This window comes from Mauremys mutica, chromosome 5 (genome assembly GCF_020497125.1).
Source record: "Mauremys mutica isolate MM-2020 ecotype Southern chromosome 5, ASM2049712v1, whole genome shotgun sequence".
In the NCBI taxonomy this organism is placed as follows: domain Eukaryota; kingdom Metazoa; phylum Chordata; order Testudines; family Geoemydidae; genus Mauremys; species Mauremys mutica.
The window spans coordinates 68485305-68501876 of NC_059076.1; the positions used below are offsets into that span (position 1 = coordinate 68485305).

Consider the following 16572-nt stretch of genomic DNA (forward strand, 5'->3'; position numbering starts at 1 on the left):
GGTATGGAAGAAGTTATTAAAAAGTAAGTGCTCAGAGCGCCACATCCACCACCCTTCCCTTCTCCTATCAAACTGATGGAAAATTTAACATGATTTCCTTGCCTCAGGTGGAGTTCATTCTTCTCTCTACTCCTAAATCAGCCCTGCCAGAACCTTGTCTCATAAAAGTACAGCATTCTTTTGGAATAATTCAGGTTGGAACATATGGGAAGCTAAGGATTTTCAAAGCAATTCCCAGTGGAGGTCTCCATTCTAGCCCATATTCGTCAAATTACACATTTTAATGCTGTGCTGTCCTTTCAATACACTCAGTTTTCAGAAATAAACTTTTCCAGGAAATTATATTTACTGTAAATTTGTTTGCTATGAGGTTTTTGACTCCTTTCTGTGTTAAGACTAGGTTTCTCAATTTGTATTATCCTAAAGGTTTATCACAGGTTACGGAGAAAAATCAGGACATTTACCACAGGACTTTTTTTATTTTTGTGGGAAGCCCTTGCTAAAATATTGTCACAGAACATTATTAGACTATATTTTAAGAGATAAGATTGATTGGGTCTTCATTTATAACATCAATAAAGAAAGGATCTGAAACTGCCTACTGTATCTTGCATATGCACATCAAGGTGGAATTTTGGCTGCATCAAAGTCAACAGGAGTTTTGCTATTGACTTCAACAGAGGCAGAACTTCACCCCAGATGCAGGGAAGCTGGACGGACTTTTTAAAATCAGCAACTGGAAACCAACCAAATTGTGGGCTTTTGTGACAGCACAATAGGAGAACAAAGCAAGCAAAGAACTGCTCCAACTACCTTATCCAAGTATAGTTAAAATAGTGGATTTTGAACTAGAATTTAGCAAGTTACTGGGCCAGATTCTATGCTCATATAAATTAATGTAGTTTCATTGAAGCCAATTGAATTCTTCCAGTTTACATGAGCAGAAAATTTGGCCCACTATGTTAATTGATGTTTAACATATTTAATTTACAACTTAAAGTGCCATCTACTACCAAATATTTTTCAGTACTTAAAGAAATTTACTTTGACCAAACTGGTAATTGACTATTTTATTGATACTTAAGACAGTGGGGCTAACACACAATGTGGAACAGCTTCTCAAAAGTATCCTTAATCACACTGTGCTTTTAAAATAAATAGAAGTTGAGAGTCTTTCTGTGTAAAAGCAAATGTAAAGTTTCTCCAAACAAAAAACATATGCTGCATATATCATTCATGATATGCAGTAGGTGATGAAAGGCAGATGAGCCTTTTCTCCCTTGGTCTTCAAATAAAAAAGTAGTGTTATATGTTTCTCAGGTTACTACAATAAAATATAATTATGGCTGTATTGCAACATTCACTGAAGTCAAGAATGTTTAAAATTTAAGGGGTTTATTCTCCTTTTGTCAAGCATTTTCTACATACAGAACATCCACATGGTGTCAGTTACAGAAGAAAAATGCATAAGTGACAGACTACTGTAAATAACTGAGTAACAGTTTACATGGTTCTCATTCACAATGGGAAAAATTGTTAAAAAGGAAAACAGATTTAGTAGCTAGAAATGTAAGCAGATTTTTATTTTAATTAAATCTACCTGCCAGGAAGTTTCCTCAAGCTAAAGAGAGATCTACTGTATCACACAGCACAGGATGCTAAATACACACACAATTACAATGCTAGAAAATTTCAGGTTTCTAAGTGATTTTACACAATCTAAACTGGAGTAAAATTTTACTTAGAAATTTTTTTTTCCTAATTGCTTTAGTAAACAGAGGACATTTTAAAAGCTCATAAGCATTCCTTAAGAAAATAAAAAATAAAAATTACCCCAAAATATTTATGTCATTACTGTAAGTCCGGATAGATGTTTTACTGCTGGCTTCAATTAGTCAGATTTTTCTGATTCTATGTGCTTACATTGTTCTAAATTTAAGAACCTTATCATTCTCATTTAGATGTGCAAGCTATGTTCAAATTTAGAGTAACAGTTAGTTAAACTAAAAAAAATACAAGGGATTTTTTATTTTATTTTATTTGCAATAATCCAATTAGAGATTTGGTGTGGAAAATCTACTGAGGAAATGGAAAAGGTTATGAAATACTTGTACATGACATAATGCACAAGCAAAAACTCTATCCACTGGTTGTAGTCTTAAATCCAGTTCTGAGTTTTATGTTAAGTTCTTCAAAATGCATGTTTCATAAAATTATTTTAAAAAATAAGTTTTCTTGCCAGGACAAGTGAAGCTTCATATCAGTTTGACAAAGTGTGATTTATTCTAAGCAGATACACATCATGTTTCTCTTTAGTAGACCTGAAACTCCCTGTTGATACAACCCTGTGATAGCAAAGTAACTTGACACTTATATCTGTTACAAAAAAGGTAAAACTTCTGCTATCAGTTGGAATTATCTCAACTAAAACTCACAATAAAAATAAATTTCTCAAACTGCAGTGATCAAAAAACAGAGTAACGTGCTCCACAACCTGATGGAGACTAAAAACTTGAGATACTAAATGCTTCTTTTTAATGACACAAAATCCTGTAGCCACGCTGGGAATAAATTAAATAATTTCTACTCTTCCTTTTCCTTGTGAGACATTCCCTTCAAGGCACAAAAAGATTGAACAGTGGACAGGACAGAACATTTCAGTTTAAGAAGTCTAAGGTTGCACAACACTTCTTATTTTTGTTGGAAGAAAACCAAACTGGAATTTAAATATATTTCAGTATGCCACTTACAAATGCAATGGATCATATTAAGTCATTTGAAACTCCCTGAAGTGTAGGTTTGTTTTTTTTACTACTTTAAAATATTGTATCATCATTTCATAATTAAGCTTTATAATTGCTCTCATTATTAAGGTGTATCATAAATTTCAGTATTGATTTTAATCAACCAATGTATCCTCAGATGGTCATTAGTAATAAGTCCCTTTGATGAGTAATCACAGTTTTAATAATTTTTTATGTCAAAGTTAATATCAAATTGTATCTGAACCAAACAAATGACAGATACAGAAGGGTCTAAATTTCAAAGGAAAACAATCTAAATTTAAAGAATGGAGTTAAGTGCAATGTACTGTAGAACTATTCATTCAGTAATTATCTAATATGATTCCTTATGCTTCTCCAACCCAAATTACTGTGTTGCCTCTCTCAACTTCAGTAATTTCACAATTTAACTTATTGAGTCTTCCATCAAGGATAAACAGGGATTCCTGGGAAGGTGTCATAAGGTACTGGCCAAAGAGACCACTGTCCTTGATTAGCCGGTTCTTACTGTTCCATGGCCATTCTTCTGTCTTGACAGGCTCTTTAAGGCTCTTTACCATTTTAACTTTGCCAGAGGAGAGCTCAACAAAGAGCACATCAGTTTGTGTGCTGGAACTAGCATAGATGTTGTACTGATGGGCTTCAGTAAATGATGGCTGAAAAGCAACATCAGATATGTGCAAGTTAGTGTGAATATCAAACGCATCCTGTACTTCTCCTCTGATTGTAATGGACTGGACATTCATGAGACCTTTCACATCATCAATGCTGACAAGGTAGTGCCCATCTGGAGAGATATATGGAGTGCCTGTCACATCACCATTGTATCCAATCACAGAATCAGTGACACTGTCCACAATAAGCTGTGGTGGTATAGCCCCAGTTGTATCAGGCTTGCAGCAGATAAAATAATATCCTCCAAGGTGTGTATAAGCCAGAGACTGAGGAATACAATTATACTCCTTTAAACTAATTGTCTTGATGTATGACATAGTTTCAAGATCCATTTTCTGGAGCACAGGCTCATCTTTGTGAAGAATAAATCCAAACCTAAGAGGAAAAAGCACAACATCAAAAAAAGAAAGCCCATAGTCTAATTATGTACAAACGAGCAATAAATGCAAGAAAAGTAGAGGAGTTAAGATGTATAACAATATGTTCTTGCATATCTCAATTTCAAATGTTTCAAACAGTAAGCTGCTTAAAAACATCTATGTTTTCTTGGCTTCTTTGCAATTATAATTCAGAATTTGTAAACCAAAATATTTTAAAACCATAGATCTAGTTAATTGGAAGAGCATAATTTGTTTTTTTTTGTTTTTTTACAAAGGGCAAGAGGTAAACATTATTCCAGATGTGTCTAAATCTATTGACATTTTGTATATTCAGTTATACAATCAAGTAACTTTTACCAAAACCAGAAGGGATAAAAGGCTTGAATATCAAGATGCAGTACATCCCGCATATTTTAATTCACTCATTTCGTTCTCATATTTTGTTGAGAACATCAGATTAATCAATCTGAATTGCTACTCAGATAATAATCCAAATCTTTCTAATTTAATTCACCTGAAATAAATATCAAATAAGGATTTAGGTTTATGTCTTTCAACCACACGGACCTCCTTTGTAAAATTTTTAAACATCCCTTTGTAAATCACAGAATTTCCATTGAAAATGAGTTGTACAATTAAACCTTTAAATCTCTAAGTTTTATATTGATAAAATTTTTAATATAAACTCCATATTAGTTCTCTATCTGCATATTGTCCCACAAAGGAACATTTCTGGTCCCAATAATTATTGCATTGCACTCACACAAAAACCTTAAACATTTTTTAAAGCTTAGGAAGTGCACAGTACTCTTCCCTTCAAGACAAGAGCATCAGTAGCATTTTTTCTTAACAGGTACTTCATCTCAATACACATCTCAAACTGTAACTGACCCCTGGCTCCTGAGAGCTAGGTTTTCTTGCTGCTGCGTGCTAATATATCTGGAAAGCCTGACAATCTGAGCCAATGGGTTAATAGGATTAACAACAAATAAGAATGACAGTGATGCTGGGACAGGAAATTGGAATGGATTGACTGAACAAGATTAGGCTCATATTGTGTTTTGGAAAGTCTGATTTTGGATGCCTTTTCTTTTAGCTTTGACCTTGACTAAAATACCCTTCCATACTCTTCTCATGAAGCCTGCTGAGACTCCAGATGCATGATATTGTGTTGCTGAAGGTGCAAAATACAGTATTCACACTTCTGCAGTAAGAGCAATGCAATTTAGCTAATGCTACACACATCGTGAAATGGCAAATGCACACATTTGTCAGACATTTAAAACAATATTGGGCACTATCACATACCGAATTACCATTTGTAACATGAGGTCACTTATCAAGCAACAATATGAAATCTTAAAACTATATGGCCCACATATCAACATACTGCATACAAATGCAGAGAGGTAGCATAATTTAATAAAGGTGACTAGAGAGTAAATAACTAAATCCTGATGTCCTTTACGTAATGGCCTCCACTGAGAGTGATCTTTGGGGATTAATCCCTGCACCTCCAGTGCTAACCGTAAAGGAACATTAATGGGTAGCTACAGCGGACTCATACTCTCCATGAATCAACTGGAATAACACACACTTAACAATGGTTTATACTTACCTATTACTCAATCTTTTCCCATGCAAACCATTCAACTAGATTTTTATATGGACAAGCAATAACTGGGCAAGATAACATCTTCAATTCTGAAGCAAAACTCCCCCTTGGCTTCATCTTTAATACCAAAATTCCTCCCTCCTCTCTCAAAAAAACTGTAACATTAAGATTGCTAAATCAAGCATTCAAAAGTCAGTAAATACAAATAAAAAATGATTTGTCCCACAACATTAGCTCAGCTTAACAACACAGCCTTTCTACTATATGGTGTGCATTAATAAAAACAAAAATTACATTTAACAAGGAAAACAGGATTAGAAACCACTATGTATTTGTAACACAGCTGAGTTAACATTGTGGGAGAAAATCTTAACCTTTGGCATTTCTTGACTTTTGAGATGAGTGAATACAATTGACGGTTTAAAAAATAAATAAATCAGATTATTTCATATAAATCAGATCTTTTATAAATTAAATACATTTTTCTTTTAAAAATAAACCTGTTTAAAATTAAATTTAAAATTATAACAACATATGTTAAGGCCTAAACCTACTACAATTTATTTGTTGACCTGTGGCCATGATCCTGAAGAGGTTCTGAGGCAAATTTAATTCATACATTGAATTACTTTTATCAGTCAAGCTAATAGAGCTAAAGTGAAAGCAGAAAACATATAGTATAAATGTTAACATTATTAATGTTAAGGTAAGTTTGGCAGTAAAGCTGAGGCTTAGCGATATCTATTAGTAGTTATAGATTTGCTAGCAGAAATAGCATAGGAGTTAGCATAGATTATATTTAGCAATATGTGCCTTGTGATAAACATGTAAACTGCAAAAGTACCAGTACAACTTTTGAAATAATGGAATTTTTGGGACTTTGTAACAGGAGCTAATCACATTGATGTATTAAAACTATTAGGAAATGTACTGATGCAAATAGCTTATGTTAAGAGCTGAAACATTAATTATGGTCATTCAGGATACCATACACAGGCAAGGGGCTAAAATTTAACAAGTTATCATCCTGGACATATGTGGGTGTTCAGAGTATAAAAGCTAATATATTTATATTCACAAGTGGGTTCAACAAAATAACAAGAGCAGGCAGCAGGCCAAATCCTCACTTCCACTTACAATGTGCTCCACTTATTGTTCTTTCCATCTTCCTTTCTAATGGTCTCCATAAGATTGAGCAATAGAGGAGGACATTTTGTTATCTTTACTTTGCTTTATTATAATTTTCTATTATTTCAATTATATTTATCTCCAATACCTAAAACTCAATGTCTGTGTGTGCATCCACCAATCTCATACTTAATACAAATTCTTACGTAGTGACTGAAGAAAATAATCTGTTATTAGTGACCTATGAAATTTCCACTCTAAAGTTATAAAAGGCTACAATTAAAACAAACATTTAAATAAATAAATATGCTGGAAGAATGAGCCCTCCTCTGGTTGCCCCATCTCAAAAGAGATATATCAGAATTGGAAAAGGTACAGAGAAGGGCAACAAAAATGATTTTAGGTATAGAAAAGCTTCCATATGAGAAGAGATTAAAAAGACGGGGACTGTTCAGCTTAGAAAAGAGATGACTAAGGAGAGATATGATAGAGGCTTATATAATCACAAATGGTGTTGAGATAATGAATAAGGCAGTGTTATTTACATAACACAGAACTAGGGATCACTCGATGAAATTAAAAGGCAACAGGTTTAAAACAACCAAAAGGAAGTACTTCTTCAAACCCACAGTCAACCTGTGAAACACTGCCAGGGAATGTTGTGAAGACCAAAAGTATAATTGGGTTCAAGAAAGAATTAGATAAGTTCATGGAAGACAGGTCCATCAATGGCTATTATCATAAAATGGTTAGTATGTTACAGATAGAGATAAGTAAAAGATTTTTGTAAGAAATAGAGTATCTCCATCACATTTGAAGAAAACAATATTTATAACCATTAAAATGAATCTAACCTTGTTCCTTAGAACATAATGACTATCCAAAGCAGCAAGTTGGCAAGTTTCCATCAAGTTACTGGGGAAAAATGAAGTTAAAGAAAAGAATACCTATAATAAGTAACTGATTAGGCAGGGCTGGCCTTACCATGAGGCAAACTGATGCGGCCGCCTCAGGTGCTAGACTGTGGGAGGGCTCCACTAGGACCCAGAGTATAGAAAATTGTGTCTGTTGCTAGTGTATATATTTTCTCTCTGCTCTAGAGGCACAGAAATGGTGGAGTGCTGTGCTGGAGGAAGGAGGGCACAAGAGACATAACAGGCAGGCAAGAGAAAAGGTAAAAGGGAATGAGCTGAACAGAGAGAGAAAGGAGGAGCTTCTTATGTACCTCTCTAGCATCCCCAGGAGTCTGGACTGATTAACACCAGTTTCTCAGGGAGCTTCCTGTTTCCCTGAACCCACTTGAGGAGAACAGGCAGTCAACTGAAGTAGTAGGAGCCAGTTAGTCCCTTAATACACTAATATCTTCCCTCACTCAGGCCCTGCTACCAGCCTGCTTATTTTTACCCCTTCAACTGAGTGTTGAGAGCCACTATAGCTGGCACAGAACAGCCGTCATGAGTGAAAGAAGAAAATGCCCCTCTGGGCAGCATTCAGAAAAAGAAAGAAAGCAAAGGAAGCTTTTCTATCTAAGCAGGAAGGCGCTCTCCTGAGATACATAGTCACAAATGTTCACAGTGAGCCTTCTGGCCTCAGTGAGGATGAGAGTGGTGAGGAGATGCCTGATCTTCCAGTTGTCAGATTACAGGTGACCTGGCAGCTACTTCAGCTTCCATATCTCCATCTCAAATGGATGTAACCATGCACATTCCTGAAGAAAAGTGTAGATCAGAGAAGAGTGTGGTGGAGGTGCAAGAAAGAGCTGCTGCTGAGTTTAGTTCCTTAAGTCTAGATGATCAAGGACTGTGGATCCTCTTGAGCAGTAGGCTAGGGGACTTCCTTGTACTGCCTGGGCCACAGCAAGTGAAAAACTTAATGTTCCCCAAAGACAGTGAAAATAGAAGTTTCCATCCAACACATTACTGGTGTGAAATCCCCAATGGTAACAAAGTGGAGATGCCATGGCTTATGTACTCAAAAACCCAGAATGCTGCATGTTGATTTTGTTGCAAACTTTTCCAGTGTAATGTTCCAGCCACACTGGGTTCCTCAGGAACAAAAGACTGGAAAAATCTGGCTAGAAATCTGGCATGCCATGAGAAGGCAGCAAATCACCAGAGAGCATTCCATAGATGGAAACAGCTTGAGATGAGACTAAGGTTAAAGGCCACCATAGATGATGAGCATCAAGAGAAAATTGCATCAGAGTCTCTTTACTGGCAAAATGTTCTGAAAAGGCTCATTGCCATTGTGAGAATGCTTGCTACCCAAAATCATGCCACTGCGTGGAACTTCAGATCAGCTGTATGTGCCAAACAATGGAAACTTCCTTAAAACTGTGGAGCTGATGGCTGAGTTTGATGCTGTTGTAAGCAGAGTCAGGATGAGCTCTACCCTGACATCTGGTGGTGAATTATGGCGAGTATGGAAAAGAATTTCAGGGGCTGATCGTGTTTTGCATAGGCACACCCACCCCGCCTGGCATAGCCCATGGCAGCCTGGGATGGTTGCTTTGGCAGCTGTGGGATCCCCAGTTTCTTTGTTGTTGGGGTGGGAGGAGTGGAGTGTTGTCACCCTGATTGTGTGGATGAGGAACTGTGAAACTGCTTTGTGACAAGGGAGTCTCACCATCGAGTGACACTCGCTAGACAAGGGAGTGGGCTCCTTGTGTGAGCCAGAAGCACCAATTGCACCCCCTCCTCTCTCCACTGTTGAATATCAGAGCTGATTTTTGATTCCCTTAAGAATCTAAGTTACAGGTTACTGAGCTGAACTCACTAAAAGCTGAAATCACTAAAGAGCTGTGCTAACTAGTGGGGGAGCCTGAAGCTATATTGCGGAGTAGAGCAGCTGGCGGAGCAGAGCAGTTTGTGGGACGGTTGGAGCAGCCCACGGAGCGAGCGGAGCTGAGCTGTTTGCGGGGACGGCTGGAGCAGATCACGGGATGGCTGGTTGAGCAGAGCAGCTGGCAGAGCGGAGCAGTTTGTGGGACGGTTGGAGCGGCCCATGGAGTGAGCAGAGCCGAGCAGTTTGCAGGGACGGCTGGAGTGGATCACGGGGACGGCTGGTGGAGCAGAGCAGCTGGCGGAGCGGAGCTGAGCAGTTCATGGGAAAGGCGGAAGCAGAATCACATGGAGAGGCAGGGCAGTCGGCCCCGGACCACGTAAGGTGCCCCTTTCTACCCAGGCTGGCAGGGGGAAACCCCCTGCAGATAGACTCTTGAACTCTGGGGCTGCACTGACCCAGGACAGAGACTTTTGAGTTGTGGGACTTTTGGGACTGTGGGTGATTTTGGGGTTGCTGGACTCAAGAGCCCAGGGAAAAGGATACGGCCTAGTTGAGGTGTTTCTCCAATTTAATGCTATGTTGTTTATCTCATGTTATTAAACATTTTCTGATACACCAAGACTCTGTGCTTGCGAGAGGGGAAATATTGCCTCTTTGAGGCACCCAGGGGTGTGTGTAAGATTTTCCCAGGTCACTGGGTGGGGGCTCGAGCTGGTTTGCATTATGTTGTAGGGAAGGGACCCCTATGTATTGAACCCGGCCCTTGCTGCTATCAATTCAGCCTGGCAGAAGGGTTACACTGTACTCCAGGAGCATCTAAGAAGAGTCACCACCCAAGAAATGTACACACACCACTACCTTGGAAAAACAATTCAATATGAGATCATACCATTACTGGCAACAAAAGTCAAACAGAAGATTGTGGCAGCAAGATATTACTGTTATTCTGGACTGCACACCTGACATCAGCCATATGGAACAAATGACTTTAATGGCATGTTTTGTAACAACAACAGAACCTAGTGAAAATGTCCATGCAATGGTGACTGTCAGAGAGCATTTTCCAGATTTTATTGACATTGATGATACTACAGGAGCTGGCATGACAAATGTACTTCTTAAAAAGCTGGAAGATACAGGAATTGCAATAGCTGACATGAGAGGTCAGGGCTATGATAATGGTGCCAACATGAGAGGAAAGAACAGAGGAGTGCAGACACGGATCCGAGAGTTAAACCCTCAAGCTTTTTTTATCCCATGCAGTTTTCGTTCATTGAATTTGGTGGTCAGTGATGCAGCATAAGCTTCTAGTGAGGCTGCTGAATTATTTAATGTAATTCAAAGCATCTATGTATTTTTCTCTGCATCAACTCATCAATGGCAAACTTTGAAGCAATGTCTGGGAACATCCTCTCTGACACTGAAACCACTGAGTGCCACACAATGGGAACGTTGAGTGGAGGCGATAAAGTCTATCAAACACCAAATTGGGAAGATAGATGATGCCATAGTTCCCATTATGGAGGATAATGCTATGACAGGAACTGCTTGTGGGAAAACAGTGGCAGATGGAAATGGAATCACTAGAAACAGACATAACTTCAAATGTCTGTGTGGCTTAGTGTTGTGGCATGACATACTCTTTGAAATAAATGTTGTAAGTGAAAGACTCCAAGGTGTTGACCTTGATATATCTGGAGCAATGGAACAACTGGACAAAGCAAAGTCATGCCTACAGTCTTACCAGTCAGATGAGGGATTTCAAAATGTCTGAAGAGTGCACAGAAGTTGGCCAAGAAACTTCACACTGAAGCTATTTTCCCACCCATTCAAGAATACAAGATTCACCGAAGAAGACGACATTTTGATTACGAGGCACGGGATAATCCCATAAGAGACCCCAAACAACAATTCAAGGTTGAATTCTTTAACTAGATGCTAGATTGTGCAATGCAGTCAGTTGAAGAATGTTTCATGCAGCTCAACGTCTGTTAGTCTATAAGGTGCCACAGGACTCTTTGTTGCTTTTTACAGATCCAGACTAGCACGGCTATCCCTGTGATATCAGGTATCATAGAAGGGAGCTGAAGAAGGGGAAAGTCCAAATGATATTCTTGGCTGCGTGAAGAGTGTGAAGCTGAAGGTTTTGGTTTTGTGGAACACTGGGCCATATTTCATTGGGAAAGTGGCCTGTATAAACAGAACAGCTGACATCTCAAAAGTAGCGGAAGCTAATCTTCTCCATTGGAGTGACAGGAGTGCATTAAACTAACAATGCAATGGGAGAAAGGTATGGAGGAAAATTTGGTACAAAATCAACTCAGCATATTGTTAACAAATTTAAGCAATGTAAAGATATAATTAGCATTACTGAAACTTGGTGGGACAATTCACATGATTTGGAATGTTAAAATTACTGGTTATAATCTGTTTAGGATAGAGAGAATTGGTCAAAGATGTGGTGACACTATTAAAGACACCATTGCCTATTTTGCAGCTATTGATAATGCAGAACCACAGGATCTTGAATGTATATATCAATCAATGTGCTCACTATCAACGCCTAGGAGCAGGTACTTGTGGAGGTCTGTTACAGACTATAAAAATAACAACAAGAACAGGATGAGTAACTCCTTAAGCACCTGCCTGTAACGTGGAAAGAAAAAAATGTTATGTCAATTTGGGGGGAGACATGCTAAAGCTATCATGCAGCCAGTAGTAAAAACACCAACAAAGTTGCTAAAGGTTACAGAGGATAATTTTCTAACACAAAAAATATTGCATCCACCACAAGGTAACTATTTTGGACCTCATTATGATGGTCATTAAGCACTGAACTGAAAATTGGTGATTGTCTAGAGACCTGATTTTAACCTGATGCTATTCAATATGGGCAAACAAGAGGACAGTCAAAACCAGTAATACTTGGTGCTTCAAAAGGATTAATTTTCCAAAGCTGAGGCAAATTATGAGCAAAATTGTTTGTGAGGAAAAAGTTAGACAGAAAAATATGAGTGAAAATTGGGAATTCTTTAAGAAGAATTAGATGGCCAAAAAGCCAAGATTCCAAAAAATTAAGAGAAAAGATAAAGTTGGCTAAATACTCATCTTTGTTCAGTGGTACAGTGAAGGCAGAAATTAGAAATAAAATAGAAACAGATAAATGAGAAAAAAAAAGGAAACATACAACAAGCAATATAAATTAGATGTGATCAAGTGTAGAAAATTAATAAGAGACATCAGGGAAAAAATCACGGCTAAAGAAAATAAGGGGAAGGGTTTTTTAAGTACATTAGTAACACAAACAATCCTGGCGATGATATAGGCCCATTACTAGAGGAGATGGTAAAAATATTATTAATGATGCAAAAAAGGCAGAAGTGTTCAATAAATACTTCTGTTCTGTATCTGGAAAGAAAATGATGAAGTACTTTCTAGTTCATTTGTAACTAAGAAGGATATTAATCAGCATCTACTAGTATCTAATAATGACAGGGCAGTCATACAGAATGGTACAGACCACTTGACAAGCTTGGTCCGTTCATACAAAATGCTTTTTTATACTGTCAAATGAAAAAGTATACATCTAGGAATAAGGAATACAGGCCACACCTACAGAACAGGCAACTGTCTCCTGGAAAGCAGTGACTCTGAAAGTCGACCTAAGGTCCATTGATTCCAACTCTGTTATTCACGAATCTGGAGTGGTGTAACTTAGGTCGACTTATCCCCATAGTGAAGACAAACCCATAATAAGCAACATTAGCTTTTAGTGTAATGATACGTGAAAAAGAGCTAATGTGATCCTTGGATGTATAGCAGAGGAATAGTGAGTAGGCGTGGGGAGGTGATTTTGCTTCTGTGTATAGCATTGGTGAGACTGATACTGGAGTACTGTGTACAATTCTAGTGGCCACATTTTAAAAAATATTTTAAAAAATTAGAGAGGGTACAGAAAAGGATAAGAATAGTGACTTGAGGGCTGAACAAAATGCCATACAGGATGAGACTTAGAGCTTAATTTGTTTAACTTATTGAAAAGCTTGAGAAGTGACTTGATTAAAGCGTGTAAGTACTTTCAGATGGAAAAAATACTGGGTACTAAAGGGCTCTTTAATTTATTGAGAAAAGATATAACAAACAAACCAATGGCTGGAAACTGAAGCCAGACAAATTCAAATAAGAAATTAAAGGCATACATTTTAAAAAGTGAGGGTGACTAATCACTGGAACAAACTACCCACAGAAGAGCTGGATTCTCCATATCTTGTTATCCTCAAACCAAGACTAGATGCCTTTCTGTAAGATCTTCAGCCAAACACAAGTTATGCTTTAGTCAAACACAAGATGTTAGGCTTTAGACTAGACTAAGTGGGTGAAATTTAATGGTCTCTGATATACAAGAAGGGCAGACTAGATGATCTAGCCTGACAGCTTAAATATATAACTTTGCTAGATAGTAATGATCATGAACTGAATAGAGGCACTGGATTTATGGTTTATTACAATAATCTATAACCCACTCCTTCCCCCCCAGCTTCTTTAGCTCCCCCCCACTCCTTTTTTTCCTCTTATGACTGGAAATGTATTAATGGGACACTTCATCTTGAATGGTCCCTTAAAATACTTATGCTAACCAATCTCTTCCACCTTGTATTTAGCTGTGAAATTGTGAGTACTTTTCCCAGACCGGAAGAAGACCTCTGTGTAAGCTGGAAATCTTCTCTCTCATCAACAGAAGTTGATCCAATAAGAGATATTACCTCACCCACCTTGTTTCTCTAATACCCTGGGACCATCACAACTATGATAACACTGCATAGATGATTTAATGTTTTTTTCTGACAAACTATGAAACACACAGTTAGTCCTACTCTAAGGCCTTGTCTACACAAGAAAATTGCATCAATTTAACGAAATTGGTTTAGAAACCGATTCAATTAAATCAATACAACCTCCTTATTTAGGCATTCTTTATTTTGATTTAAGAATGTCTATACAAGGGGGTTGGACTGATTTAACTAAATCTGTTTTTTAACCAATTTTGTTAAATTGATGCAATTTTCTTGTGGAGTCAAAGGGTCAAGTAACACCAAATAGGCTGCTGGCAAACCAGCTTATCTAGCAGCCAAAACAGTTGTAATTTAACTGATTTGTTGCAAAACCTTAAAATCACCAGGTTTTTTTTTTTTAATCAATGTAGGGAAAGAGGGAGGAAGAGAGATTTTAAAGAGCATTTTTAAAGGCTGCTTTTCTACTTATAACTGTTTTTTTAGAGAGAGTCTCTGAAATTGGGATGGGGATGGGTGTGTGTAGGGGATGGTTGTATGTGTGTGCAGGGGACGGCTCTGTGTGCGTGCATGAAAGGAGGGTCTACTAGTTAAGGCATTGGACTGGGATTCCGATATCCAGTTTCAGTTTCTGGATCTGCCACAGACTGCTTGTATGACTTTGAAGAAGTTACTTAAGCTCTCTGTGCCTCAATTTCCATCTCTAAAACAGTGATACTACTACTTTCTTTCTGACATCCTTTGTCATTTTCTTAGATTTCATACTCTGGGGCAAAGACTCGCTCTTACTTTCTATGTACACAGCATGACAAGAAGGTGATCTCAATTGGGGCCTCCAGGTGCTACAGTAAAAAAATAAAAGGAAAAATAATGTACACCTCCATGCGCTGGAGGTAGGATGTATTGCCACTGCTCTCACTTGGAGAGTCTGGTGAGAGGAAGCAGAATTAAGTTATGGTTCAATCTCAGAAGAGTCTCATCAACCAAGCTGCTGTGCAGATACATTAAATCAGCACATCTCAGTTGGCCTGACAATTTATTCCTGGCCAGATCTTTCCTTATGTTGGTTGTGTTGATCCCCCAAAGTCCTTCAGTGGAGGAAAGATTGCAGCTGCCTTCTGCTACAAACCTTACCCAGTAGACTTTTCCCTCTCGAAGGCCACAGCCAAGGTCTGAACCAGCATAGACACTGGGTGGCTGATTCCAGCCCACTCTATTAAAGCACATGTGGCTGGAATTTTCAAAGGAGCTGGGCACCTTACTCACTTAGGTTTCTTTCAGAATCTAAGCCTATAAAGTAAACATAAGATAGCATGCAGAAGCTCCTGTATTCATAGAGATCTTGGCTTTTCATGCCACATTTGGACCATTTTAAAAAGGAAGATTTTAGTTTTAAAATTAACCTCACACCATTTTTGGTCTATAGCTTTTATCATTTCCATACTCTGCTGATTTCACACAAGGGCATTTTAATTAACCTTTTCTAAATGAAAAAATGAATGACCAGCTGTGCACGTACATTCTTCCAACTAAATGTCTCCTCCAGCCTAGAACCAAGTCTTCTTATAAGGCACTGATCTAGTAACTTGGCGGGGGAGGGGGGGCAGGAGGGGAAGCGGTTGGTATTTATAATTTTACATTTTTAAAGATTGTCAAAAGGAGCCCCAGGCCTGGGCTGACCATTCTTTTGAAGGATATAAACCTAAATAAATAAATACTAATAAAATGTACTGTTGCTCACAGGTGTTTTTATGTTAATTAGCCAGAAACATGTGGAAGCTCCTCAAGTAGCAGTGAATGGCTTGGGGGCCTAGCACTGGGATAGTTATGGAAGCTTTTCTCTCAAGATTGCCAGTTGTATGCAGTTTTCAGAGTAGCAGCCGTGTTAGTCTGTATCACAAAAAGAACAGAAGTACTTGTGGCAGTGTTGTTGTAGCTGTGTCAGCCCCTGAATATTAGAGAGACAAGGTGGATGACGTAATATCTTTTATTGGACCAATAACTTCTGTTGGTGAGAGAGACAAGCTTGAGGGCTTGTCTACACTTGCACTTCACAGCACTGCAACTTTCTCGCTCACAGGTGTGAAAAAACAGTGCAGCGCTGGTAGTTACACCCCTCATGGAGGTGGTTTTTTTAGAACGCTGGGACAGCTCTCTCCCAGTGCTGCGCCGTGAGCACACAAGCCATGAAAGGTGTGCCATGGGCGATATTGATCGTTTTAGCAGTGGAGATATGTCTGAAGGTTTTGCTTCTCTTGTTCTGGCAGAGTCTGATGCCGCTTTGAGTGGTTTGTCCTAGCTGTGGGGAGCTTGCTTCTGATGATGAGTTGGAAAGGCTGGGGTGTTGTTTGAAGGACAGAGGAGGGGGTTTAGGAAAGATTTCTTTCAGGATGGAGTCCCATCAAGTATGCATAGTA

The 16572-nt window shown here is 38.3% G+C and overlaps 1 protein-coding gene across 3 annotated transcripts in view; it reads right to left on the bottom strand.

Moving 5' to 3' along the window:
- Positions 1 to 1370: 1370 nt before the first annotated feature.
- Positions 1371 to 16572, bottom strand: part of FSTL5 (follistatin like 5) — a 626682-nt gene continuing 611480 nt past the window's right edge. For all 3 annotated transcript variants that reach the window (XM_045019769.1, XM_045019768.1, XM_045019770.1), the window contains one exon: positions 1371 to 3833. In XM_045019769.1, the coding sequence (XP_044875704.1) occupies positions 3131 to 3833 (703 nt within the window). In that variant the 3' untranslated portion in view covers positions 1371 to 3130. The remainder of the gene's footprint in view (positions 3834 to 16572) is intronic.